This window comes from Miniopterus natalensis, chromosome 10 (assembly GCF_054644295.1).
Source record: "Miniopterus natalensis isolate mMinNat1 chromosome 10, mMinNat1.hap1, whole genome shotgun sequence".
NCBI lineage: Eukaryota > Metazoa > Chordata > Mammalia > Chiroptera > Miniopteridae > Miniopterus > Miniopterus natalensis.
Window position 1 is genome coordinate 691,985 of NC_142090.1, and position 25,635 is coordinate 717,619.

The 25,635-nt window shown below is 55.1% G+C and overlaps 1 protein-coding gene across 1 annotated transcript in view; it reads left to right on the forward strand.

Moving 5' to 3' along the window:
* PTPRN2 (protein tyrosine phosphatase receptor type N2) overlaps positions 1 to 25,635 on the forward strand; it is a 248,121-nt gene that overhangs the window by 112,317 nt on the left and 110,169 nt on the right. The window contains exon 11 of the mRNA XM_087821303.1: positions 5,128 to 5,192. Coding sequence (XP_087677429.1) covers positions 5,128 to 5,192 — 65 coding nt within the window. The remainder of the gene's footprint in view (positions 1 to 5,127; positions 5,193 to 25,635) is intronic.

Consider the following 25,635-nt stretch of genomic DNA (forward strand, 5'->3'; position numbering starts at 1 on the left):
GAGACAGGGCCGAGTTGCCGTAGCCCCTTGATAGAAATCTGTTGGATGAGGGGTTGCTTCTCATGGGAGAGCAGAGAAAGGGGTTTCTTGAGATGGAAACTACTCCTGCCCAAGATGCTGTGAAGACTGTTGAAAGGACAACAAAAGATTTAGAATATCATATAAACTTATTTGATAAATGAGTGGCAGGGGTTGAGAGGACTGACTCCTCTTTTGAAAGAAGCTCTCCTGTGGGTAAAATGCTATCATACAGCCTTGAATAGTACAGAGAAATCGTCCACGAAAGGAAAAGTCAGCTGGTGCAGCAGCGTCATTGTTGCCTGATTTTAAGAAATTGCCACAGCCACCCCTGCCTTCAGCAACCACCACCCTGATCAGTCAGCAGCCACCGACATCGAGGCAGGACCCTCACCAGCAAGGACACTGTGATTAGCTGAAGGCTCAGATGATGGTCAGCATTATTTAGCAATAGCATTTTCAAAACTGATTTTAGAGAGAGAGGAAGGGAGAGGGAAAGAGAGACATCAACATCGACTGGCCTCCCCCTGCACACAGCACCGGAGCCCAGGCATGTGTCCTGACCAGGAATCAACCCAGCGACCTCCTGGTGCACTAGATGGTGCTCAGTCCTCTGAGCCACAGTATGTACATTGTTGATTTTACATAAGGCTACTGCACACGTAATAGCCTCCAGCAAAGGATAAACACAGCTTTTATATGCACTGGGAAGCCAAAAACTATGACTCGCTTTGTTACGATACCTGTTTTGCTGGGGTGGCCTGAACCAAGCCCGTGGTATCTCTGATGTACACCCAGAGTGCAAACCTTATATGTATAATGTGATGAGTTAGACTGTAGTGAAATTTCCAAAAGCTGAACCACACACAGGCGAGGTAGTGGTAGCCCATGTGACTGACAGTATTCGTGGGTGGAGTGTTTAAAGACTCCTGCAAAGCAGCAAGAAAAAGACAGCCCTGCAGAAAAATAGGCACGAAGCACTGACAAAAATTCCACCTAAGAGGAAGCAGGAATGGTGGTAAGCACAAAGATTAGTAGCCTGATCAGTAATCACAGGAATGCATGTTGAAGGCACCGAGATACAAAGCTACGATACAATGTTGCATCTACCAAACTGGCAAAGATGTTTAAGTCTGACAAACAGGGAGGATCTGGAGCAACAGAAACTCTTAGAAGTAACTCATGGGTGAGCTCGAGGTGTGGCGACTGCCGGGGAGGGGGTGGGGAGGCGGAGCAGCTGCGGGGGATACCTGGTGATGGACGGAGACTTGACTTGGGGTGGTGAACGCACAGTATGGCGTACAGGTGCTGGAGGGTTGCGCACCTGAACCTGTATGATTTCATTAACCAGTGCCACCCCAATAAATTCAATTTAAAAATTTAAATGAATTATTTAAATAAAAAGAAACTTATAAGCTGATGGCAGGAGTGTAATTGATAGAATCACTTTGGGACACCTGTGTCCTTGTGATTCCACCAGAGGAAATTTCCTGCGTGTGCCTGGAGACGTGGGCAGGATGCTCTCGGCAGCACCGCTGAAGGTGGCAGGAAAGGGGAAGCAGCCCAGCTGTCCACTGAACCAGACAGTTGGCTGGAGGAATAGGTCATATAACACAGCCACACAGCAGAGGAAACGAGACCCACAGGGATGTGCAAAACCAGGAGGAGCCTTGGACACAGGGTCAGGAAGGGAAGCAAGTCAGAGAGAAGCATGTTATCACTTCCTCTTAAGTTCAAAATAAGCAACGGACACACTTGCGAAAAAGTCCACAGAAAAGGAACCGAGCGACCCAGGATCCAGGGGAGGAGGGGTGGGACCACAGGGCTCACGGAGTAGCGAATGTAATTTGTTGTTGTTTGGGTAATCCCCACCCGAGGATATTATTTCCATTGAATTTTAGAGAGAGTGGAAGGAAGAGAGGAACATCGATGTGGGAGAGACACAGTGATCGTCTGCCTACCGCAGGTGCCCCAGTGAGCGCCAGGGATGGAACCTGAAGCCCAGGTACAAGCCCTTGACAGGTAACCAAACCTGTGCTCAAGCCGACGCTCTGACCACTAAGCCACACCGGCCAGGGCTGGATGCACATTTTGTGGAAATCTGTACGGATGCTGATCTGTGCCCAGGACAGTTCAGCTCCTCCAGGAACCAGGCTCCAGATGTACAGACCACAAGCTCCTCTCGGGTCTGGAAGGAGCCAGGTGCCCGCCTCCCTGCCCCCTCTCCTCCTCGCGCTCTGCCCCTAAGTGGTGCCCACGGCCAGGTAGACACAGAAGAGACGCCTGCTCATCCTTCCAGGTTAGAGTAACGGGGAGAGGGGCAGGATCACCCCGCCACCGCGACGTGCTTAATTGTGCAGGATGCCACACGAATTGTCAAGTGCAGAGAAGTATTCTGATAAATTAAAACATTAATTAAATGGACTGTCGCAGAATTTCGAGAACGTCGCGGGGCTCTGCTTCTCCGGGTAATTTGCATATCCTTCATCTAGCGGCTTTAATTTTAAAGGGCTGCTTCTTAGTGTTTGGAAACCCTTTTGTCTCCGTGAAGATAAAACGGGCTTTATGCACTGTCCTCGCCTCATCAAAGCCGCTCTCCCGTCTCCGCGTCCTGCCTGCCTGCGCTCACCCCCGCAGCTCCAGATCTGCGCCCAGCCCTGACAGTGAGTCAGCGGCATTGGGTGGAACGTCTGGTGGAAGCCGGGCTCACCTTTCCCCCAGAAATGCCTTGGCAAAGCCTGTCACTGTCACCGCGGAGGCCACCAAAGGTCACGGTGACCCTCCGCTCGGCACTTCAGAGAGCACAGCTGTGTCTGCAGGTCGACACGGACCCGTCCCCAGGAGGCGGATCCCGTGCCTGAGGGAGGCACGCGTGGCAGGCGGGACACCGTCCGTGGGAGAACGTGGACATCCCGGTTCCACCCCCAGAGGGCTTTATAGAAACAGGTCCACGTGGCTGTGCAGGGCTCTTGGAGGAAACAGTGACAGACGTGTGAGAACAACCTCAGAAAAGATGTTGGATGGTCCAAGGTAACAGACATCAGATGACTACTGGGCACCTTTTTTATTTTAGGCATATTTGAGAGAAAAATAGAAAGGCCATGCATAGGATAAACCGTGTAGCTTTTGCATATGCTGGAAAAAGGTGAACTCACACCGAGTCTCTGCTTGTTGTCACCAACGAGATGATGTCATGTCTTCATGGAGCTGAGGCCAGTGGTGTGTTTCCATCTGGGACAAGGCCTGCCGAGGGCCTGGGGCAGGAGGCCAGCCTGGACCGCGGGGACTGGCCAGGCGAGACCAAGTTTGTGGGAGACACGGGGGACGGGCCTGGAGGCTCTGGTGGGAGCCTGGACCTCACCCTGCAGACGGGGCACCGGGGGGTGTGCAGGAGAGGAAGGGCCAGCACCCAGCCGTCTGCAGGTCCCGGCCATCACCTGCTTGTGGATGAAGTTCGGCTGGGGCACCACCAGGCCAGCTCCCTGTCCCCCATGTATTGGCCTGAAGTCCTTGCGCTGTCCGGCCCGCCGACCCTCGCCTGGCCCTTCGCTGGGAATCTGCAGACCCCGCTGTTGTCAGCTGCTGTTCCTGTTCCTGAGCCTGAGGCACTCGTCACTCCTCCGTAGCCATAAATGGGTTGTTTTTAAAATCCCACGTCCCTGTACTTTCTGTTTCTCCCCTATTTAAGAATTCGCTGCCATCCCCCAAAGTAGCTTTTTGTTTGGTAAAATGTATTTCTGTTCCCAGCAGGACGTGAAACCAATTGCTTTACTCTCTGTCTCTGAGGTGAGTTCTCTCCACTCTAGGTCTCCGTTTGGGCCACGACCCGCTCCCCCCCCAGGGTCAGGTGTTTTAGGTTCTGTTGCTCCAACCAGAGGGGCTGCGTCGGCCTCGATCTTTCAGTGATGGGTAGTTAATTACCCAGATGTGGGAAATGTGCTCATCTCGCCCTGGCCGGTGTGGCTCAGTGGTTAGAAAGGGTCTCAGGTTCGATTCCCGGTCAAGGGCACGTACCTGGGTTGCAGGTTCGATCCTGGCCCAGTCAGGGTGCGTGCGGGAGGCAGCCAGTCGATGTGTCCCTCTCACATCGATGTTTCTCTCTCTCTCCCTCTCTCCCTTCCACTCTCTAAAAATCATTGGAAAAAATATCCTCAGTTGAGGATTAACAAACAAAACAAACAAAACAAAACAATGTTCATTTGAGGGAAAAGCCTCCCCCGAGACGATGGGGAGGCCCCGGAGGTGGGAAGGAGGCGATGGCCGCACTGCTCCGTCCCGTGAAGGTCCTGTGATCCCCACGATTGACACACCTGCCCCCTGAGAGGCGGCTCCTCGCCATCGCCCTCTACATGAACCATGTTGTCAGGGTCCAAAATAAAACCCTATTTTTCCTGGTTTTCATTTCCAAAATGACAGGCTCCATCCAAAGGACTATTTCTACAGGACCGCAGCCAAGGCCATTGCTTCCTGACGCCTTCCTCCAACAGCGTGGGGGCGGGCGGGCTTGCGGTGTGAGCCGGGGGGACCTGTGCTCATTGCTTCCAGAGCTAATCGTCCTCTGTCCAACATGGGGGCGACTTGTTCTGTGAAAGCCTGGTCATCCTGCGTCAGAGGCAACTAGGGTGAGGCCTGTATCGGAGCTAAATTATTACAGTTTCTCGTGGGGACAGGAATACGGGGGAGTCTAACAGCCCCCAGCAGGAACGGGGTGAGCGCACACCCTGTCCTGTCTCCCAGGGGTGCTAGTTATTGGGACTCATTTCCCAGTGAGTATTTAATTAACAACCATCATCTTGTTCTAAAATAAGACTTCACAGTTTGCAACCATGTCCACATACAGTTTCTCACCCAGCAGTTCTGTGAATTTCCCGCGATGGTGTCTTCGTGAAGCTGAGGGGACGCCGGCCCGTCCGCCCTCGGCTCCCAGTGGGAAACGGGCCCCGGCTTGAGGTCTCCCCCCCCAGGCTCGGTCCCAGCACTGCCGTCCAGCTGGGCGTCCAAGCTGTGATTTAATCAACGTTTTCCGTGGAGGAAAACGCTCAGTGTGTGTTGGGAACAATCCCCGCCCCGAGCTAACTAATTCCTGTGCTTCTCCGTTTCTCCCAACAGTCGACAACAAAGACAAGCTGGAAAGATCATCGGGACTGAAAATCCTTCAGGCCGGAGTGGGGTCGGTGAGTGACCGGGAGGGGGCAGCTGCCCTCTGGCGAGATGCGTCGGTGCGTGGTGGCAGCCTGTCCGCGTCGAGGTTTGCCGAGCGATGTGGTTGGTCCAGTGGTGTCGTGACTTAGGGCGGCCGACTGGCTGGTGCCGGGGGAGCTGCCGGACGGTTGAGGCGCCGACGCTGGTGTCTGGGGAATGTGACTCCGTTCATTGCCTTTGGAATCATAACTCACATCTCCCTGGGAAAAGCAGTTGTGGGTGAAAAAAAAAACGGAAACCGGCGGAAAACGGGTACATTGTTTGTAATTGTTAAATTTGTGGACCTGAGCAAGCCGGGGAGCTTCCTTCCTCCGGGGACTCAGTGGGGCGTACTTGTGCCTTAATTACTTAAGAGCCGCTCTGGCCAGGTTGGCTCGGTGGTTAGAGTGTCGTTCTGCGCACTGAAGGGCCGTGGGTTCGATTCCCGGTCAAGGGCACGTACCCGGGTTGCAGGTTCGACCCCAGGCCCTGGTTGGGGCGAGTGCTGGAGGCAGCCGTTTGATGAGTCTCTCTCGTATCCGTGTTTCCCTCCCTCCCTCCCTTCCACTTTCTCTAGAGAAAAATCAGTGGAAAAAAACATCCTCAGGTGAGGATTAACCAAAAAAAAATTATTTAAGGACCCACTTGGGGGAGAAGCAACATAAGAATAGATGCTTCCTAATAGGATTTAAATCTGTCAGAAGTGGTCACGTCCGGACATCGCTGTGTTGGTGTCGGAGGAGGTCCTTGACCTAACTCTCCACCTGCAATTAAGCCGACGGCTCTCAGCTCCCGAGGCCTGGCCGGGCCGCGCCCCCGTCTCCGGGCACTTGAGTGAATCGCTCAGGGGTCCCTCCCCGGAGGGCGCGTTGCCTCTGAGGCAGGGTGGACCCAGCCAGCCTGTGCTCGCCCTGCCACTGTAGAAACTGTAGGCCTCACGGCCCTCGCCGTCTCGGATAATTAACCATCGGGGCGGTTCGCTCCTGAGGGCTCCTGGCTGACGGCAGAGTGTCCTCCCTCTGTGCAGCCGCTTAAGGTCCGCCGCCTTCGCCTTCGCGGGGAAGTCTCTCCCGCAGCCCGAGTCCTGCTCTCCACACAAGAGCCTGTCTAACTGGCCGTCTCCACAGTCAGCAGCTCCGTGCTCACCGAGGAGCAGGCGTAGGGGCGGCTTACAGGGGAAACGCACATGCCTTGCAGACACGCGTGTGCCCGCGAACAGCACGCAGGACAGGGGCCCAGTGACTGACAGACCTTGTGGGAGAATGTGGGGGGGTGACTGGGTTAGCAAAGCGTCTGAGGGTGAGGCCGTCCTGGTCTCCTCCCCGTGGACCGGGCTGTACCTTCAGCAGCCAGTCAGGGCGAAGACGTGGGGCCCCGACACCAGCTGCCCACGGAAGGGTTGTTTCTGCAGGAACCACAAGCAGACCTGAAACGGGTCCTAGCCTGGGGTTGGTGGCATTATAGCAAGTTACCCGCTTTTCCAGAATTTCCTTCATCGTCATTTTTAACTTTTTATTTTGAAATCATTATAGATTCACAGGAAGCTGTAAGCACAGTAGAGAAATGTCCTGTGGACATTCCGCGTGGTCTCCTCCTGGGTTACATGTCCGTAGCCACAGCACCGTAGCTAAACCGGAGACCGATGGTTGTAGCACTGTCAGGGTGTGTGTCTAGTTCTCTGTCGTGTCTTTAATGCCACTTTTGACAGTTTTAATAAACGTAAGTCGTGTGACCAAAGTAAACTGGTGCATATTCACGTTGACAAATGTGCGAATGTGAGAGGAAACCCCACCCCGTGTGGGGGCGGAGCCAGTCCCTCGCTCCCTGTGAGCTCACCTGTGTCTGTGTGAAAATGTCGACAGGAACTCGGCCGTCACTGATTTACAGGCACCGTGCTGAGCCCAGGCAGGACGTGTTAGTAACTGAAACATCCCTGGCGTGTAGACAGGGCGCGTGCTGGAGCTGACGAGAAGGAGCCTTGGGTGTGGATGGTGACCGTGGACAGCAGAGGCTCACGAGGGGGCTGCTCTGAGCTGAGGGGGTGACGGGTCCCACGTGTGCAGGGGAGTTCGGAACATAAATGGAGCATGAGCCATGGGGACGCGTCGCGGTGTCTGTGATTGACAGGCAGGAGAGGCGCGCGTGATGCCGCGGTTGCTATGGCAACAGATTCCATTTTTATTCTGTATCAGAGTCAGTAGTCACACAAGATGAAATAAGTAACGTCTGCATCTCACCCACCCCACCCCCTGCCCTTTTCTCGCATTTTCACCTGTATTTTTATAGAAATGCATTAGATAGGCTTCCTCCCAAGGCCTGGGCTGGCCTGGGCGGGGGCCTGGTGGTGTCCCTGTGAGTAAATGGAGGGACATTTAATAAAGTGTGAGCTTGTCCCCCGGCCTACCTGCAGAGCCGGGCACGTGGCATCAGGGTGGGGAAGTCCAGAATCCCCCTCTCAGGGCTTCAGCCGTGAGACGTAGAATGGCTTGGAAGTGAGGAAATCAGAGGACATACGTCACCTCCACAGCTTCCTGAGAACACGAGGCGGCCAACACTGCCTACCGGTCAGTCAGCCGGGCTCTGTCCAGACACCGTGCGTCTCTCACCCTTGTCCCTGCGAGGGGGACACGGTCGCAGACGAGCACACAGACCCAGAGGCTGAGCGACACAGCGGCTCCCGCTCACCTGCAGGCATCTGACGCGAGCCGGTGACCTTGTCCCTACACCCCACTCGGGCCTGAAACCAGAAGGACTGGGCTCTGCTCTCCCGTGGCTCCCAACAGGCTCCAGAATGGCTTAGGGTCTGCGTCAGACATGCTGGTGTCCACCTGGAGACCCCCAGTGCCGCTGGCCCGAGCCCTTCACTCCTGCCTCAGTGTCACTGGGGGAGGCCCAGCCACTGCTGGGCACAGCTCTAGTTTTTTGAGAACATAAAGCAAAAGGAATGTTTTTAGGAAGTAACTGTCTTCCGTTCACCAGTGGTTAGAATTAACACCACACCGAAAATGTCAGATTTCCTCCTGCCACGTGGTGGGCGCATCCCTGTAATCACGGGAAGGGATCGGCGGCAGATGTCGGACACGTAGTCAGACCTCGGTTCTCAGACGTCTCCCGTCGCCAACAGTTTGGTTCTCGACCAAGTTGTTCATGGATTAAAAAAATGTCTCAGTTGTCGAGCAAAACTCTGGTTCTTGACCCAACAACCCTTTTATGCTGACACCTGTATGACCAATCACGCGTCTCCCAGGCGACAAGCGAGAGGATGCGCGAGTATGAGTCAGTTTACGGCCAAACCTCACATTAACGTCTCAGGAAACTGTGCCGTGATGTCTATTGAGCAACGTCACCCTGACAAGTAGCAAGCCCTGCGATACGCTTGTTCAGTGACAGTGCAGCGAGTCACTCCAGGCCCATGTAAAACGCAGCGAAGCAGACACCTGGAGGGGTTCTTAGTGAGACGGGGCTGGCGAGCCTGGGCAAGTTCCAGCGGAGCAGACAGAAGAGAGAAAGAACCAGAGCAGCTGCCTGACTCCCCTTCCAAACGATGCCATCCCTGCATCCCGGCCCCTGCATCCCTGCCCCTGCATCCCTGCCCCTGCATCCCTGCCCCTGCACCCCTGCACCCCTCTGTCCCTGCACCCCTGCACCCCTCTGTCCCTGCACCCCCACCCTTCTGTCCCTGCACCCCTGCACCCCTCTGTCCCTGCACCCCCACCCCTGCACCTTCCACCCTCCTCTCCATATTCGTCATCAACTGCCCTCAACATTAAAGGTGAGCTCTAGTGTGTACGTAGAATTTCATTTTTTACTGTACATTTCATGTCCTTTTTGATTTTAGAGTTTATTTACCGAGTGAGCAGTACACGCAACGTGCACTGTGTGTAAGAAAGGGCTAAACGGGGAACCATTGGGGTCTGGGATGGATCAATTCGAGCTACAGGATCTCTAATGGGGGAACAGACTCAGTTCTTGAACAAATCGCTTCTCAAACTGGCTTCCGGAAGGAATTATGTTCGAGCACCGAGGTTGCTCTGGACTAGGGGGTGTTTCTTTGGCAAATACATTGTTCCCCAGAACTCCCAGTGAGGACCACAGACCAGGTGCTTGAACACGTGAGTGTGTGCTCCCCCATCCTTCCGGGTGTGGGCGGCTGGGCTCCTCCCGAGGCCTCTCTCCTGGGCGCGTGCCCGGCCGTCCTCTCCCTCTGTGTGTCTGTGTCATCTCCTGCTCCTGATACCAGCCACATTGGATCAGGGCCACCCTAGTGACCTCATTTTAACTTAAATCACGTCTTTAAGGGCCCCATCCCCAGCCCTGGCCAGTGTGCTCAGTGGTTAGAGCGTCAGCCTGAGCACCGAAGGGTCTCGGGTTCAATTCCCGGTCAAGGGCACATACCTGGGTTGCAGGTTCATCCCAGGCCCAGGTCAGGGTGCGTGCTGGAGGCAACCCATCCATGTGTCTCTCTCTCCCCTGCCCTCCTTCCACTCTCTCTGAAATTCAGTGGGAAAGGGTTAGGGTTAACAAAATAAGAAAGTAAAAAATAAAGGCCCCATCTCCAAAGACAGCCTCATTCTGAGGTCCTGGGGGCCTGGACTCCAACATATGGATTTGGGGGGGCAGTCAGCCCACAGCACCGACCCTTAGTGAGATCTGTCCTGTCAGCGTCCCCTTGAGCTCTGGGTTCCTTCATACGCTGGTTCCAGAAGACAGTGTCTGGACAAATGCCTTCTCGGGAACACACCGGGGCTGTCGGCTACACTCTGTCAGACAATTAATGGAAAATTAAAAAATTCTACCAAGTCAATCGGGGAGATTAAAAAATGAAAGAAAATGTAGTGTGTTATTTTAGAAGCATAATGGGACACTTTTGTCCAAAATCCCATCAAGGCCATGGTTCAACCTGCAAAAATTACCACGGTGCTTCCCCAGGGAGGGTGTTCGTATGGGCGGGTGGGCCATTGCTGCAGGTCACAGGTGGGCTGGTCCCTCCGGCAACAGGGCCTGACACCCTGTAGCGTGGGGCCCAGAAAAATTCCTGACGTTGAAACAGTGTAAATGGTGTCGCCATTTATTTCTTTGGCAAAGGGCTGTGTTTCCTTTGGCTGATTTGCCGATGGAGCCTTCTCCTGTTGGCGTTCGGCAGGTGGGCTAACGCATTTATTTTAGGAGCGTCCGTCCACAGCAACATACAGGGAACTGATTGTTAAACGGCTAATTCACAGATCTCCTCTAAGCGAATGCAAACAAATTCTCGTCCTCAAAGCCCTGCTAATGTACAATGTTCGATTTTTAATTTCCAGTCCATCTTAGATTATGGGGATGAAAAACAATATTTAATCCCTCGTTAACACATGAATGAGCGGAAGCCGTCATTTTCAACCAGACAATAACGGGATTATCTCGAGAACTGTCAGTTTATGTGAAAACATTATGTTGCCCAAATTTTCATAAAAATTAGCAGCGGATAATATTGAAGATCAGAGCGATGGGAGAGGAGAGTCTGCCTTCCTGGTAATAAATATTCATATTTGTCTGCTCGGGAGATGAAAATCTAATCAAGGGGCTATTGATGCGCTGGCTTTTTTTCTTTTTAACCCAAGAGTTTTCATCTAAATTGGGTTGGATATGGAGATTAGTCCCACCGGGCCCTCCAGGCCAGGAGCGTGGGGGCATGGGCTGGGTGTCCCCATCGTGTCCTGCTGCTCAGGTGACAAGCACGGCCAACGTGGGACGTGGGACGTTACCCCCTCGCTTCTCTCAGCGTCCTAAGCATTTCACGGGATGGAGTGTTTTGGACCCTGTTCCCTTTTTTTTTTAGGAGAAACACAATATAATTTCATGCCAGTTAACTCCTAGCTCCTGCAGGGTTAAAAATCGTCTGTGTTTTCGCTTTTATTGACAATTACCATAAATCAGAAGACACCCTGCATGAAGCTTAATGAAATATGTATGATTTTAGAAAGGCTGGGTGGTGACGGCAGGATGTTCCTGTGTGTGTGTGTGTGTGTGTGTGTGTGTGTGTGTGCATGCGTGCATCTGTGCTCATGTGCATGTCCATGTGTGCATCTGTATACCTGTGTGTGTGCACCTCTGCATGTGTGGCGTGCGTGCTTGAGGGCTGTACTTTTCCCTTCACGTCAACAGGATTTGAAAACACTGGGTTTAACAGCCCCTCCTTAGTAAACAGGTGCAGGTGGCTCCCACTGACATTTTGGTCCTCAAAGGACGGGTGTTCCGGTCCCTGAGACTCCCCTCAGTGCTCAGGGGCTCCCCTTAGACCAAGGGGAGCCAAGCCTCTCTGGCTACACTTACAAATTCCCTGAGAGCAAGAGCAGGACCTGCTCCTCCCGGCCTAGCCAGGGACCAGCTGCAGGCGCCAGCACCAGCAGTCGAGCCTCGACGCGACCTCGGGGAGCATCGGACGCCGCTCACCACAGACAGGGCCCCCTAGTTCACTGTTAGTTACGCCGGAGAGCAGGGCGCTTGGGCTAAGTATGTTTGTGACGCAGGGCCTTGCTGACCAGTCACTTCTACCCCGGCTCAGCAGCGCTCATTATGGGATGGTCGGATTATTTTGGAAAAGTACATGGGATGTTCACTTTCTGAAGACAAACGGTTTCCGGATGGAAATCCTCTCTCCCAACTCCTCTGCGACACAGGCGGAGCTGAAGGAAAGAGAAGCAGAAGGACCAGGGCCGGGAGGCGTCCCTCCCTTGCATGTTGTGTCCAAACTCAGCACGTGTCGCTGGCGCTGAGGCCTCGAGAGCTAGGCTCACACCCATCCCCCCACCTCTGCACCGCGGAGCCCTCCCATTGATGCTGGGTCGAGACACTTCATTCCTCACTGGGGTGGGGTGGGGTGGGGGTGGGTGCCGAGAGGACGAGGGAAAGAACACAGGAGACAGGTCATCTCCTACGTAGGTGAGGAGTTGGTCAGGAGAGGACAGTCCCCCTGCAAGTCAGGTTGGCGCGCATCCCTCGACCACTCTCCCCTTGGGGTCCCTGACAGCTGTCCCTCGGCCCCAGCACACAGACCTGGGAGAGCTGCTGTGTGCACTGCCCAGTCCCCCACCCTCGATCCCCAGCCGCTGCTGCCCTCTCGGGGGGAGTCGGGTCTTCCACGCACATGGCAGGTAAAAGGGAGCTAACCCGTCCCAGCCATCAGGTGCCGGGCCAACAACCCCAATCCTGCTGTGTCAGGGCTCCACAACCAGCGGGACACAGGCAGGTAGAGAGATTTATTACGAGGACCGAGAGGCTGAGAGGTCCCACGATCACCCTGTGCAGGCTGGAGGCCTAGGGGAGCTGGTGGTACAAGTTCAAGATCAAACCCAAAGGCCTGGAAACCAGGGAGTTGATGGGGCCCCAACCCGAGTCTGAAAACCAGGACTTCAGAGCACCAATGACCGAGCACAAGAAGATGGGTGTCCCAGCTCAAGCGGGGAGCAAGCGGCCCTCCGCCTTTCTGTTCTGTTCAGACCCTCAACGGGTTGGACAAAGGCCCATGGGGGGGGGATGACCCTACTCACTGAGTCTATGGATTATAATGCCGATCTCTTCCAGAAACCACACAACCCTGGCCGGTGTTGCTCAGTGGTTAGAGCGTCGGCCGGAGCACCAAAGGGTCATGGGTTTGATTCCCAGTCAAGGGCACGTACCTGGGTGCAGGCTGATCCCCGGCCCTGGTCAGGGCTTATGTGGGAGGCAACCAATCAATGTGTGTGTCTCACATCAGTGCTGCTCTCTCCCTCTCCCCTCTCTCTAAAAAAAATCAATGGAAAAAAATCACGTGAGAATTAACAAATTTTTAAAGAAACACCACACAGACTCACCCAAAAATAGTGCTCACCAGACGTGCCAGGGGGCATCCCTTAGCCCAGTGAAGGTGACACAGAATTAACCATCACAGCCCTGACGCTGGTTCTCTTCCCAACCGCCTCCCCGCGAGGTGTAGGGAGACTTCCTCGCTGCCTCGTGAGCGAGGGCGGCGGGGATTTGCCTTGTCTCACACTACGCTGTGTCCACGGTGGGTCCGGCTGGGGAGCTCCAGGGACATCCTTGGAGTGAGGGACGGATGCTCCTGAGCCCAAGGGACAGTTTCCTGTGACCTCCAGGTTGGCCTTTTCCGGGAAGTGGGAACCTGCTAGCCTGCAGCTGTCTGGCTTTCTGCTGAGAGCTGTCCCCACTGGCGGGACCCTGCTCCCCACGGAGGAGGCAGAGCAGGCAGGGGCTCGGGGGAGCGGCAGGTGAGGGATGGAGGGCGGGGGCCTTGCAGCCACCTGCGGGGTGAGGTCTCCGGGGCCTGAGACGGGGACTCGTCCGTAACTGCCGCGATCGGCTGTGTTTTAACATCAACTCCAGTTTTCCTAGGAAAGAGAGGATCTGCCACAGCAAAAGCTAGTGTAGCGTCTAGACACCCACGAAGCACAGCAGGTGCCGGCGTCTGTCCTGGACCACAACCCGGGCGTCTCTGCCTGGTGCCGAGAAAGGCGGCTGTCCTCGAGGTGGGCACGGCCTTGGCACCTGGGACGCCTCGGCCCAGAGAAAACCCAGGGTAACTGGCATTTTCTAGCACAGCAGAGACAGGGAAGGGCGTTACTCTCAGGGGCGAGTATTCGTGGGTCTCCCCCTCAGGTGTTGGGTGAACGAAGGTCGGGACAGGCAGGAGCAGGGTGGGAGCAGGGGCTCCTGTTCCGGAATCCGGGTCGTAGATTCAGACCCTTGTCAGGGAGCCTGAGCAGAGCCAGCCAGAGAACTTGCTCAGCGAAGCCGGCCAGACCCCCAGCCAGAACACCCTAGCCAGACACCTAACTGGACCCCTAGCCCGAACCCCCCAAGCCAGCCGCCAGCCACACCCCAGCAGCTGGAGGAGTCGCCCTGCCCCTCCTTCCTGGGGACCCACCAGCTGGGCCTCTGCTGACCTGGGCTGGACCCAGGGCCGGATGGCTGTGTCCGCTGTAGCCACTAGGGGTCACACTTACATCTTCTCCAGAGCTAATGGGATCCTAAAATTAGGGTGTCTCCTCCGACCAGGGTTGGCAGGGATTTACCAGGATTTAAAGGACGGGTTGGAAGGGACATGAGGAGGAGACAGAGAAGCAGGAGTCTCTGGGGTGACCTGCACCCCAGCACCACGCCCCCGGGACCACAGAGAAAGGGTTACCGTGACTGATCCCTGATGTCGCTCGGAATTTAAATTCTCTGTCACCACATCGGAAAGATGCATGACCTTGAGCAAGGTTATCCGAATGGCAGGCATACCCTTTCCCATCTGCTGCTATAAATAGCTGAAGCCGATGTAGAGAAGGTGGGCACGGGCTCCCTCAGCGAGTGTGAGCCAGTGTGTGTGCCCATGAGCGTACCCGTGTGAGCTTCGTGGTCACGTGTGCTTGTGTGTGCGTGAGCCTGTGTGGTGAGCCTGTGAGTGTGTAAGCAAGTGTGTGCATGTAGTGCGCGCTGGGGCTGTGGTGTGTCCTTAGCAGGGAGAGCAGGGAGTACTGGGGGGCAGGAGCCTGTGGTGCTTGAAGGTGGGGGAGGGAACAGAAGGAGCCTGGAGACCAGCCGTGTGGGTCCGATTCCGGGGCCCAAGGCAGGGCCTCAGAACGTCCCCATGATACTCTGAGCACCTGGGTCTTGCAGGTGAGATGAGAGGGGAATTGGAACCTGATTCAGAGCTAACAAGAGGACCTGAGAAGCCCAGCCTCCTCCAAGGGCACAGTGATGTCATATGTAGCCAAGGGCACCTGTGGCACAGGAGAGAACCCCCCAGAGGGTGCCGCCCCCACCCATCGCACAGAAGAGCCCCCTGGTGGGGACATTCTTGGCATCTCAGAGCCCAGCTTAGCCTGTTCCGTGTGTAGCATCAACCATCCATCCGCAGGGCCTCGGAGAGACCGGCTGTGAGGTGCTCTGAGGAGGTACCCGCCGCAGAGGCTCTACCGCAGGCAGCTGGCGCCCCGCTGAGGACCAGAGGAGGGCGTGCGGGTGGGTGGGGGCCAGCTGGAAAGCACCAAAGTGTCCCGGCCCCCCCACTCCTCTCTGTTCCTTTTCTGAGTTTATCCAACACTGCCATCATCTAGCTTTATGACATGTTTGTCCACTAACTAAGGGGAAATGTAAACTGCTTTTTATTTACGTTGGGACGAGGTGTAGAGCCCTAGACTCTTGTCAAATGAAACACTTCACAGGATTCTATAGAAAAAGTGACAGAGTGAGAGGCACCGAGTCCACAGGCCCAGGGCTTTCCTCCCAGCAGGGGCCCCTCGGCCCCTCAAGACTTCCTCCAGGCCAAGGCCCTGCCGGGTGGCCTAGAAGGCACCCTGGTGCTAATTTGGGGGCCTGGCAAAGTGGAGGTACCAGGAATTGTTTGTAGAAACAACTTGATATTTCAATTAAAAATCATCTTGGCATCAAGGGGGAAATCAGAGCTTTGACTTCCTTGCGCTCATTTTGAAAGTTAATGCTTATAATAATATATAATTGCATGCAGTAGGGTGCCTGGGGGTGTTGGGAGGTCTGTAATCTTCATTTCAAAGGCCTTTATGAATCTTAATTTAATCCTACAATGGAGCCTAGTCTGAAAATGACTGCTCTTGTGGCAGGAATGGTGGATGAGGTGTTGGGAGGCCTGGCCTCGCCACCAGCTCCCTGATCGTTTTGAACTAGTCACTGACTCCTGTTTGCCTGTTTCCTCATGTCTGCAGTGGGAGCAGTGGGAGGAGGATCCTTAATTACTCCTCCGGGGGAACATTTAGACTCCACTGGCCTAGGGACCCTGTTTGTCTCAGGTGTCTTTGCATCTCGAGCATCCAGCATAATGTGCACCCAGAATACGGTTTCCATCCGTCTCTTTTGGATGGTGGATGGATGGACAGGTGGATGGATGGATGGATGGATGGATGGATGGATGGATGGATGGATGGATGGATGGATGGATGGACAGGTGGGTGGATGGATGGATGGATGGATGATGGATGGACAGGTGGATGGATGGATGGACAGGTGGATGGATGGATGGACAGGTAGATGGATGGATGGGTGGGTGGGTGGATGGATGGATGGATGGATGGATGGATGATGGATGGGTGTATGGGTGGATGATGGATGGATAGATGGACAGGTGAATAGATAGGTGGATGGGTGGATGGACAGGTAAATCGACAGATGGATGAATGGATGGGTGGATGGTAGATGAATGGATGATGGATGGACAAGTGAATGGATGGATGGATGGTGAGTGATGGATGAGTGGTGGTTGGATGAGTGGATAATAGATGGGTAAAGAAAGCATTTTGTGTTTGATGAGAAACCCTGGGCATTTTTGCCCATTTGTGACTATTAAATATTCATTCATCCCATAGTATTTTGTTAACTTCAGGGACTATGCTTGACTCTGGAGATGAGATGGTAAATGGAACATGGTTCTTGACCAACCGAACACTCACCTGAGGTTCCATTCTCAAGGCATCTTGAGAGGTAACAAATATTTGTTGACCTTTTGGGTGCCAATTTCTGTTCTAAAAATAGAGGTAAATATAAAAATGAAAAAGTAATGGATTTTGCCTTAATTAGCTTGTAGTCTAGTGGGAGAAATACAACAAATGCTTAAAAATTAAACAAGTCGGCAGTGTATGGTGACAGCCTACGAGTGAAACGGGCAAGGGACTCTGTTTTCAGAACAAAGCTCGGTGCTGTGGCCTCTGGGCCATCCAGGGAACTCCCGGAAGGGAAGGAAGGGACTGCGGCTGGTGCTGTGGATGGCGTTGGGTCCGCCAACAAGATAGGTCAGTGTCGTAGCCTCCAGCACCTCAGACTGTGACCTTACTTGGAAATAGGGTGGTTCCAGATGTAATTCAGTTGAGGTGAGGCCATGGTGGAGGAGAGTGGGTCATTGACACAGTGTGATCTGTGTCCACGTAAGTGAGGAGGTCGCCCTGTGAAGTCAGACACACAGGTAGAAGCAGGGACTAGAATGACGCATCTACAGGCCAAGGAACACCAAGGGCGCCAGCAGCCCCTGAAGCTGGGAGAGGCAGGAAGGACCCTCCCCTGGAGCCTTCAGAGGGAGCACAGCTCCGCTGACAGCACCTCGATTTCAGACATGGGGCCTCCAGGCTCTGTTGTTTTAAGCCGCCCATTTTGTGGGTTTGTAACAGCAGCCCCAGGAGACAGCTGCAGCTGGACTGAATACTATGTAGTGTCTGAGGGTAGACACAGGAGGAAACCATAGTCCCCTGTGGGCAGGTAAGGAAACAGCCTAGAGCCAAGGGCTGGTTCAGGGAGGTAGCTGGAGAGCAGACTCCAGAGGTCCGGAAAGCCACGCCTAACGAAATCAGGAGCCAGGCACAGAGCCCGTGACTGCCAGACTGAGACAACACAGCTGAGGGACCTGCGGTCCCTCCCTCGCCAGCCGTCGAGCCCCTGGACCAGCTCCCGACATGACTCTGGCCTCCCCTCCTCCCTCAGACTCCTCGCAGAGACCCCCGAGGCAGTTGCCTGATCTTATAAATTCCACTTACTCAAGAACTATGAGGACTAAGCTCTTGGACCCCACAGGGTGACGTCACAGTGACCCAGACAGGGCGTTTGGGAATCAGCACCTCCCCTGTGGTGGGAGCATCGTCAAGGTGGGAGCATCGAGCTTTCTGCCCACATCCCACACCCTCTGCTTTCCCCGCCCCGGGCTCCTGCCCCTTTAAAAACCAGAGCCCGGTGCCCCCTTCCCTCCTGCAGCCCCCGGACGAGCCCCCGCTCCTGACTTCTAATTAGCCCTGGGCTGGTCCAGCTGTGCCTGTTCTGGACTCCAGTTTTGACAACCATTGGCTGAACTGCCTGGTCAGGTCCATGAAACAATAAAAGTGAGCCCGGCCAGCCAGTTGCTGATGGAATCGACCAGCCAGCGCCATTTGAAGATGTCTCACGTCGCCTGGTGTGGACGGGCCACCAGTGCAGCCGGCGTGTTTCATTCAGAGCTTGTGCGTCTGTATAAGTGTGAGAAATGGCCAGCTCCCTGCCCACAGAGCCATTGTCTAGCTCCATCCCCTAATCATCTCCACACGTTTGGGGAGTGAGATATGAAAGGGGAAGATTCGACATTAAAAGGCATCATTAAAGCACAGGAGTGAGATTTGAATAGAGAGACATCTAATTACAAGCCGGAAATGCACTCACCGAGCTCAGGCGGAGGGTCCAGGCCCTGCTTGGAGGCATCATTCAGAGAACAAAGATGAAGTCATTATGTGTCCAAAAATGTGAGCCCTGCCACTTTATTAAACAATGCAGTGTAGGGATCTCCAAGGATGTTTGATGACACACCAGGTGTGGGATCCTGTTTGCAGATGATGGAGAGAGAGCAGGAGGCTGTGGGGGCAGGGCTGCTGCGAGGCGGTCACGTCCCCGGCGTCGGGAGAGGTGCCCGTCGTGCTCGGCCCTGGGCCTCCTGAGTCCAGTCGTGTGCAGCCTGACTGTGTGCTTGCAGCCCGACTGTATGTGTGCAACCTGTGTGTGTGCAGCCTGACTGTGTGTGTGCAGCCTGACTGTGTGCTTGCAGTCCGACTGTGTGTGTGCAGCCTGACTGTGTGCTTGCAGCCCGACTGTATGTGTGCAGCCTGTGTGTGTGCAGCCTGACTGTGTGCTTGCAGCCCAACTGTGTATGTGCAGCCTGACTGTGTGCTTGCAGCCCGACTGTATGTGTGCAGCCTGACTGTGTGCTTGCAGCCCGACTGTATGTGTACAGCCTGTGTGTGTGCAGCCTGACTGTGTGCTTGCAGCCCGACTGTGTATGTGCAGCCTGACTGTGTGCTTGCAGCCCGACTGTATGTGTGCAGCCTGACTGTGTGCTTGCAGCCCGACTGTGTGTGTGCAGCCTGACTGTGTGTGTGCAGCCTGACTGTGTGTGTGCAGCCTGACTGTGTATACAGCTCCTAACAAATGGAAAGCGATGTCCCCTTTCAGCATTGATTTCCCTACACGTAGCAGGGAAGGGAAGGCTCCACACGTTATTTGTGTGACTGTTGATGGCAACACCAGTTTTATCGGGGAAGCATTTCCATGGAGACCCCTGTCCTGGCTTTGTCCCCCGTCTGATCTCCCCACCCGCCTGGCACAACTGTGGCCCGGGGCTTCTGGTGGCAGGAAGGGCTCAGGTGTTGCTGGAGAGGGTTAAACATGGTTCTGGACCAACCGAACACTCACCCGAGGTTCCATTCTCAAGGCATTTTAAAGCAAGGAAACAAGTATTTGCTGACCAGTTGGGTGCCGGCTCCTGGTCAGGGAACATGCCTAGGTTGCAGGTTCGATTCCAGTCGGGGCACCTATGGGAGGCGGCCAACTGATGTTTCTCTCCCTCCCTCCCTCTCCCCTCCTCTCTCTAACCATATCCTCGGGTGAGGATTTTTTTTAAGTAATCTTTTATTCATGACCAAAAACACCGTCCTCAGCTGGCCTGTGTTTGCCGTGTGGAGAAATCCCACTTCCTCAGCGTTGCTTTGGGATTCCAGCGCCCTGTGGTCTGGCTCCTGTCCGCCTGCCCAGACAAGCCCTTCCTGCTGGACACCTACCACCCTCGTGGCCAGTCTGCTCTGGCCCCAGGCCTCCACGCAGGCCACGCCTCTGCCCGAAACATGTCCTTTCTCCCCGAGTTTCAGCTCAAGTGTTGTTTCTTCTGCCTGCCATCCTCCACTTCCTGATGGCCTGTCCCCTCCTCACTGGGTCAGGCACCACTGAGCCTAGGGCAAGCGTCCCCCATGTGGTGACAGGCTGGGTCTAGGGACTGGACAGCTCAGCACAGCCCATGTGGTTGTCCAGCCTCATCTCTGTGCCCAAGTCCCTGCTCCAGAGCCCCCAAGCCCCAATCCCGAGCCCAAGCTCCAATCCGGAGCCCCAATCTCAAGCCCCAGTCTCAAACCCCCAATCCTGAGCCCAAATCCTGAGCCCCCATCCCAAGCCTTCAGTCCGGGTGCAGCACCTACTCACAAGAGGCCCAGATTCCTGGCTCTGCAACTTTCTCTCTGGACGGTTCACCGAGCCTTCAGCCCTGGCAGCTGTGGGAAATGGCCTCAGATGAAAAAAATCTCTAATGGGAGACACGTGAAGCAGGCAGTGATTGCCCCACGTCCCCCTCCTGCCCTCCCCGCTTTGTCAACAAATTAGCAGCCTGTGCATTAAGCCTCGGTCCCTAAACCGTCCGGGGCCGAGTGGAGATTTCCTTTTAAACTCTGTGTATGAGACAAAGAGCTGTGTTTGTCAGCAAGTTGTGAGAGGTTAGCAGAGAACCCGAAAGATGTTTTCGGAAGCTGAGGTGAGTTCATTTTCTGCAACACCTGCCCCCAGGGATCCGTTGCTCAGGGTCCATCCCTCTAACCTCTGCCTTGAGCTCAGGTGCCCTCCCCAGAGCGTCCATCCGTCCTCAGTGGCCGAGACGGTGGCTCTGAGGACAGGGGAAGTCCTCATCCACTGAGGGGGTAACTGCTTGTCCGGGGCACAGGCGGAGGAAGGCGGGGCCGAGGGGCAGGGGGCAGAGCCGCTGACTCCACACGCCAGGCCCTGGGGACGGCTGACGCGCTGAGCTGCAGACCAGCCCGGCTTGTTGCCTGCCGATTGCACACCCTTACCGCCAGCTCCGGGAGACATTAGTTGCATGATCGGTTTTATGATTTCTTCTGATTACCCATTAAGTTACCTTTTCTGCCTTTCACACCTACCATTAGAGTTTATGGCGCGGCTCCTTTAATTTCTCACCTAGCAGGGGCTCCCGCGCATCCGAGGGCTGCGTCCACCACTCAGTAAACAGAGAGGGCTTAATTTTCTGTGTCAAGTCTCAGTGTGGACTTGGGAGGACGATGCTTCAGATGCTGTGCTATCAGGAGTGACATTTAATTTTGCAGGGGGGAAATCCTGTTTTTCACTGTCAAAACGATGTTCACAGAGCGTGATTCCGGAGAGGTGTGGAGACCGGGCGGCTCGATGGAGCCGGCACGTCCTCCTGCTCTGAAGGAGATGCTGCCGGTCACGCTGTCTCGCGTCCTATTTGCCGAAATCTTTAATTTGCTTAGGCCCTGCCTCTTCCCAGAGAGGACTCTGACGCCGTTTGGGGCCTTCAGTGTCCCACCCAGTTGTGTGTGCGCCTGTGGGTGGGACGTGCCTGCTGCATCTGAGAATCGGGCTGGTTCTCACAGTGAGTCCCAGCAAGCGCAGACCTCGTGGGGTCCCGCCAACTGTGTGTTATGAGGTCGGGTGAGCAAGCCCAGTGGCCGGGCTCCTTCCTGCAGCTGCTCAGAAAATGACACTCGAGCCGTGGACCATTCTTGCTCCAAAATCTCCTCCCTTCCCCCAGGAAAAATAAGAGCAGGTAGATCTGTAATCAACAGAAGGTCAGGTGGACAGGATGCCTAATTGGATCTCGAAGAAATTACTCCATAAATGGGGACTGTACAGGAGGGCGGCCTGATCCTTGGGAGTGTTGCTGCCCAGCTCCGGGCACAGGGGCCGGCAAACACACCCTTTATGATATGATGTTTGGGCTGGAGACCTTCCTGGAGATGTAAAATGTGTGTCTGGTCCAAGGCTCTGACAGCCAGGTCACCCTGAAGGGGAAACCCTGGAACATCTGAAGTACTCTTAATTGGATGTGGCTAGAAAGAGAAAGGTCCAGTCTGGATGTTGATTCGTCAAGTGTTAGCCCCCAGAGCTTCGTATTTTGCTGGAGAGAGAGGAGGGAGGAAGGGGAGGAGCCGTACACAGGCCACACACTCTCCATGGGCCACACGCTGTCCACGAGCCACACACTGTCCACGTGCCACACACTGTCCATGAGCCACACACTGTCCACAGGCCACACGCTGTCCCTGGGCCACGCACTGTCCTCGGGCCACATGCCCTCCCATGGGCCCCTGCAGCAAAATCAAAGGCGCCCCCGAGATAACCACAGCTGGCCTGGCCCCTCAAAGCTGCCGCTTCTCATAAATGAAGGGAAAGTGGCAGGGATTCTTGAGGAACCTTTCTTTCCTCCTGCGTCCCTTTTTAACCGTAGTTCCTCTTTCTTTTCCCAGTCGGCTTCATTTGTTGTCCCTCCTGCTCCTGAGTGATATGTGAGCCGGGTACCCGTCCAAGAGGAGCGGCGGCCCCGGGGCTGGGGCTGGGGCTGCGCCTGTGCCGGGGTCTCGGGACTCCAAGGGAACCCCCTCCCGCAGCCTCCGTCAGCACTGTTCCCGCCCTTGGTATATTTGTGTCTATCAGGGGACCCTGCAGAGGAGCTTTTTTTAAATCCTCATCTGAGGATATGGTTTTTTTTGTTGTTGTTTTTAATCCTCACCTGACAATATTTTTCCCGTTGCTTTTCAGAGAGTGGAAGGGAGAGAGGGAGAAACGTCGATGTGAGAGACACATCCATTGGTCGCCTCCTGCACGAGCCCCGACCGGGGCTGGGGATCGAGCCTCCAACCGAGGTCCGTGCCCTTGGCTGGAACTGAAGCCAGGACCCTTCAGTCCTCAGGCCGGTGCTCTAAGCACTGAGCCAAGCGAGCCAGGGCTGAGAGTATGCTTTTGTTGATGTTTAGAGAGAGAGAGAGAACCGGATGAACTTTCACTTTGGTGCTCTACAGGCCGGGTTTCGGGATGTACTGTTGGGCTTAAGGTTGGCTGAGAGCCGTGTGTGTCCTGGGGGGATGCAGAGACGAATGAGGGAGACAGCCGAGGTGGCTAAGGAGAGGGTGCCATGGGAGCCGAGGGCCGGGGAGCCAATACTGCGGAAAATAGTCCACGCCCCCACATTCCATGCCAAACACATCACTAACACCCACAACCCTGCGAGAACCAGGGTCTACACCTCCCTGCTCTTTGCAAACACACCCTGTGCCTGGCTCATCGGCAAACTCCTGCCAACCAAGACCCAGCCCAGGGGGTTCCTCCGTGAGGCCGTGACGCTCTCTTCTTCGTGTCCAGACTTCCGCACACGGTCCAGATGGCAGGACGGCTGCAGACCAGGCACAATCCCCTCGTCTAAGGTTTCGTCTCTTGTGAAGGCAGCTTCTCGTCGATTTCATTTGCAGTCTGATTCCTCGTGAACGTACCGTATTGCGCTCGGTCAGTCGTTGCCTCGCTTCTGGGAAAATTTACCCCTGAGGCTTGTCATCCCCTCGTGGCTGATGCTCTGCCTGCGCCGGCGGCATCTCGGTTTCTGTCGTGCTCTCTGAAGTTCGGAACATCCAGCTTTGGTTTCGTCCCGACATTCAGTCATTTCTGCTCAGATTCCGTGGCTGCTCTCGCGCGTGGAAAGTCCTTCGTGGCCCCAGGGTCGGTTATATAGTAGTTTTTTAGCTTTTCTGTGGCTCATATTGTTCCACTTCCTCTTTTCGTGCCTTTGGATCATCTTCAGTTGTTACATGTTGTGACGTGGATTTCCCCCCAAATACGCCACCGTTTGTGGAGCACCGGTTACCTGCCCACCAACGTGCATGTTCCCTTCAGTGTGTCGTTAGTTTTGCCTAAAACGCGGGTCCTTGCGCAGGGAGCTGTGCTGGAGGCGCTCGCACACCCTGACGACGTTCACACGGGTGGTTTCTCAGCCGGGGGCGTCGTCTTCGAGTGAACGTTTGCCGCTGTCCCTCTGTCGCCTGGTCTCCCCCGTCCACTTCCCCCAGGCCCCTGGGGCCACTGAGTTGCCTCATCACCTAGTCCTGCCTTTTCTTAAATGTCATGGACTGTCGTCCTCCCTTATCCAAGTCCCCCAGGGGACACCTGAAACTGCAGACGGTACCAAATCCTACTGACACTGTTTTCCCTCGGCACGCATACCTGTGATGAAGTTTCACTTATGAATTAGACACAGTGCGAGATTAATAGTAAGACAGTGGTAAGAACAGACAGCAGTGAAGTTTTGTGACCGTGGTCTCTCTCTCTCTCTCTCTCATAATACCTTGCTGTCCTGCACGCACCTTCCTTGTGACGACGTGCGATGACGAGGTGACAGTGTGAGGTGACGTGAGGTCCTGGCCGCAGGTGCTGTGACTTCACACTACACACTTGACCTCAGGACACGCCAGGAGGGCCATTGGCTCCGGTGATACTGGACCATCGGCCATGGCGAGGTCGAAGGCCGGGTGCCAGGAGCTGACCCCGTCCGTGGTGCAGGACCCTCGGTGGTTAAAGGCTTTCTTGTTGAGACCTTTGGGAAGGAGGCTGCGACCTGAGGCAGTTGTCTCTCCCCTTTAACTCATCACGGTGCCGCCGCCGAGGTTGTGACCCTCCCGTGATTGTCCGGGTGACTTTGGCGCTTCGTCCCGTCCCAGGGTCATAATCTCTAATCTTTGTAGGATAAGAGTGACCCGAACACAGGCACTGAGACACCAGGACAGTCGACCTGATCGCCGGGACAGCTCCTAAGTGACCGACAGGCAGACTGTCTACAGCGTGGAGACGGCGGACAAAGGGCTGGCTCCCGTGTCGGGCAGGAAGGAGCGGGACGGGAGGAGATGCAGTCACCCTACTCAGGACAGAGCAGTGCACAGCTTACAGCCTCTGAGCTGTTTATTTCCGCAATTTTCTATTTAATATTTTCAAACTACCTCTGACTGCAGGTAGCAAACAGTGGAAGTGAAGCGGCGGAGAGGGCGGCTGCGGGACAGTGCGGGAGGCGGTCCTCTGTTCCTCCGATTTCCGTTTAGCACGTGGTCTGGACAGGCCACGAGTTTTCTCCCCTTCATGGCTGCACAGGGTGCTGTCCCATGGACGTGCCACGGTGTGTCCCTCATGGCTTCACGCTGCCTCGTTCCGCTCGACACCATGAACTCTCCTCTCTCCCTGTGGGGTGTCTGCCACTCTGAGCTCGTGGGAACCTGGGGACCTGACGGCAAGAGAAAGCTCCTGTCCGCCTGTAGCAGCACCTGGGGGGACGCCAGCTCCCGAGCGCCAGAGGGAACAACCCAGCCCTCAGGGCCTCCTCCCAGTTTCCTGCCCGAGACATTTTGTGGAAACTGAGGCGGATTTGCATGGTTTTTTTTCCCTCCTCACCCCCCACACGGTTCATCTCCTTGTGTTTTTCGATTTCTTTTTTAATGAAGATCTTGTGATGTCCAAAAGCAACACAGAGAACATCTGGGCTGGAGGAGAGCGTGTGCGGCGAGCAGTCGGGCTCCCTACGGATGACCTGAAATCGTGGTGTTTCTCTCAGCTCCCATGGACCCCTTGCCCCCACTTCATCCTCAAATTTACATTTAAAATAAAAGCAGAAGTATTCCAGCTCCAGCAGACGAAAATGCAGCCATTCTCCCCCCCCCCAAGTGGATTAGCACCGCTGGGTCAGCCAAGCCCGCGAGCAAGTGTGAGGCAGCCACGCTCACGGTAATTTGCAAAGTGTGGTTCCCCCACCCCTGGGCAATCAAAGAGCAATCGCCCTGAAATAATCCTCCTGTTTATTAAACAGCACCGGAGACGCAGCCC